The following is a 3,413-nucleotide window of genomic DNA, read 5'->3' on the forward strand; positions in this document are numbered from 1 at the left end:
GTTAGTGTCTCAAGTTCTGATCTATTTTCCATGTGTTAATCCCAACCGAGTACAATTGTGATTGTTTTCGAATGATTAAAACTAGGCTGTGGGTATAGTTTCATAACATTAACTTTATCCTGCTAAGTTGATTTGTGACATCTCCTCAAAATTTAATGAAAGTACTTCCCTCCGTACTCATATATACTTTTCTTACCTAAAAATATCGCCACTATATTGTAGGTAAGATGAAATTGGGAGTTTAATTTCTGAGACTTTTCCTGCTAGTAGTATGCAGATTGTTTTGTGGTTCTCTCCTGGATTCCTTTTTTGTCTTTTCTACAACTGGAACATTAGAACATTTTGGTCCACTCTGCTGTTAGAAATATGTGTGCTTAATAACGAACACATTTGTTGAACATCACTTTACAAAGAATACCAATTAATACATCTTCAGAGTAAACCCGACGAAGTGAAGACGGCCGTCCGGACTGCTCTTGATGCTGGATACCGCCTCATTGATACAGCCTACAACTACCTCAACGAGGAGGCAATAGGCGAAGTCCTAGATGAAACATTCAAAGTTGGAAAATTGAAGAGGGAAGAATTGTTCATCTGTACAAAGGTAACGAACCGGTGAGCTTGGAATCTTATGAATAGCGAATTTCTCTGACAAAGTGAAGACGCGGAAAAATTGTCAATGATGGTAAATTGTAATATTCAAGATATTCAAAGGTAAAATATTACTGTTTGTGTCCGAATTAAATTTTAAAAGCAACTAGAACAAATATAAGAACAGAAATATTTACATGAACAATTATACAAACTATTTCGGAACTTTAAATTTCACAAGTTAGTAGAATATTTTGTCAATGAAATTGTGATAGTGGCCATAGTCTTCATCAACATACATCCCTCAAGCTCCTATGTGAACGGTTTGTCCGTCTATCAAGAAAATTCGGGAAAGGGCAGTTGAATATCAACTCAACTGCGACATGTAAACACCGTAGGTAGACAAGCAAATTTCACGATCGAAAGATCGACGTCGTGACGCTTTCTGAACAGGTTAGTGGTAGGTCGTCCTTATTGGTTATGTTAGTTATGATCGAGGTAAGCAGCTGATGAAAGAAAAATATGTAGTATCCTTATTTTAAAGTTCCAGGGAAGGGTATGTACGATCGATGTGATTGATAAAACTTCCTGTTATCAATGACAAAAGTCATCGGTACATCGGACGTGAAGTTTTAAGATATTGGAAAGGTTTGTTCAGATATGTCTGTCCTGGAAAGCTCGTCAATACATTTATATGTACCTAATAAGAAAACAAAACCAAGTCAGCAAGGCGAGGGGTACTGTTATTTATCATTTGGATGCCAACAGTCTGCTGTAAAATCCACCAAATCAAGAAAATATGCTGTCAACAAGGCACTCTCACTGTCATTGTTTTAATCCTCACGTTTGCTTGCCGTTGTTGTGTTTTAACCAAATATGTTTTAAAATAGTTTAAGTTTACAAACATATTTATATATGTATTAACCGTTGACAATACGATGTTCCTTTAGTTTAGTATGACGTTTGGCAGTGTTTAGAGTACACAACCAAATGTTCTGATGGAAGAAACGCGTTTGAGGGCGTGATAAAAAAAGATTGTTCTCCAAGCTCTATATTCCTTTTAGTCTTTGTAACATTTCGGAATCCAATACAAACGAGGCAGGTCCGTATGCTAAACATTAACCAGTATTCGAAGAGATAGTAATACAGAAGCATGATAAGTTAACACGTTGTCTTGCATACATTCCCTTGGTTATCAAGTAAGCCTGTTCTTTCTGAAAGCGTGAAAAGTGTTTGCAGACGTTATTAGAAATACCGTTGAATGTTATTTGGACTTCAGGGGAAAATGAATTCAATTTTGACCATATTTGTATCGTGGTTTTCCAAAGAAGCTGTCACTAATTTGAAATTCACATTCCAGTTGATAAAGTAGGAGCATCTCGATACGTTTGACCCTTCATGAAACTCTCGTAGCTTCATACTTTGAAATACTAATCAGGATTCCAGTTACCACGTGTCTAGCTGGATACATATTTGCCTGCGAATGTAGAACAATAGCGTGCTGATTGAGGAGTTATTCGAAGATCAAATGAATATGTATGATTACAGAAATTGGTACTTTAATATTTGTCAAGTAAATTCAACACCTATTACATAAGCACATTCACATATAAAATATCAAGATATCTGAAACAATTTCGCAATTTCATATCCTCTTTTTCAACGCAAACTCAGAAAACCTATCAAATATTCTATATATACAATGTACATAGCTATTTTCGAATTGTTTAGTACTATTCATATTTTGAAACTATTTTTGTATAATAATATTTTCGAATGTAACCATTTATATAAATTTCTTTTGAATTCAATGCATTTAATAAAAAAAATCATTTCTGTTGGTAATTATAGCCATGATCTTGTTTATCTCCCTTTTTCAAAGCTCGCCAATATCTACACCAGACCTTCGGATGTTGCACGTTCTATGTCCGAGAGCCTGCGAAAACTCAAGCTGTCTTATGTTGATCTATACTTAATACACGCCCCTATGACATTGAGGGTAAGTATATAACTGCATTTATTACATACCTATTGAATCTTGTTATAGTAATACAAGCAATTTTCAGACCATGAAATACAATGTTCTGTATTGCACATGTACAATACGGAATGTTGTATTTACCTACTAGCCGGATTTTCTCGTTCTGATAACTGTATCATGAAGTCTCCATGCCCATATACATATCTAGTATCGTTTGTATCATATCCCAATATTAATATAAGACACTGTCTACCGGAAACTTTTCGCCATAGTTTAACTTCTGCCGTTTTCGCCCTCCGGATTTGAGAACGCATTTACCAAGACAGCTTATGTAAGAACACAGCGTACCCGTTATGGTAATAACATGTGAAGGACGAAATTTACACTCGACTAATATAAATATCATCTAATGTTTGAGCGAACGTTTCCTGGTATGTAGTCGACGTTCAAATTAAGTCAATGGTGCTTTCCTATATGATCTTATTTATACAAAAGTGTTGCTGAGACAAAGCTTGTAACACAATTTGTTATTAAAATTACTTTTTTATGATTCAAAGGGCCTGTTTCCAGTAATGTTAATTCTCCATAGGAGCCTGCCCCCGTATAATTTCTTATCTAGCTCAACTACTGTTTTTTTCTTTTCCGAAGTATAATTTTACACCTTTCCGACACCCAGATTTCATAATTTCAGTGAAAATGTATTTTTATAAAGTTGTCAATTTCAGCATCAAAGACATAAGTTCGTAAATAAAAGAAGGTTATCTCGAAATTGTAATTCGCAACATAGTATAAATTTCTTTTGATAAATATTTCCAAAACATCGTGTTTATTCATAAAACAT

The 3,413-nt window shown here is 34.6% G+C and overlaps 1 protein-coding gene across 1 annotated transcript in view; it reads left to right on the plus strand.

Annotated features, from left to right (window-relative positions):
• LOC110460849 (alcohol dehydrogenase [NADP(+)]-like) overlaps positions 1-3,413 on the plus strand; it is a gene marked incomplete at its 5' end in the record, with an annotated part of 11,742 nt that overhangs the window by 2,814 nt on the left and 5,515 nt on the right. Inside the window, 2 exons of the mRNA XM_021514040.1 lie at positions 437-604; positions 2,474-2,590. Of these exons, the coding sequence (XP_021369715.1) occupies positions 437-604; positions 2,474-2,590 (285 nt within the window). The remainder of the gene's footprint in view (positions 1-436; positions 605-2,473; positions 2,591-3,413) is intronic.

The sequence above is a fragment of the Mizuhopecten yessoensis genome, unplaced genomic scaffold (genome assembly GCF_002113885.1).
Source record: "Mizuhopecten yessoensis strain PY_sf001 unplaced genomic scaffold, ASM211388v2 scaffold10489, whole genome shotgun sequence".
Classification (NCBI taxonomy): Eukaryota; Metazoa; Mollusca; class Bivalvia; order Pectinida; family Pectinidae; genus Mizuhopecten; species Mizuhopecten yessoensis.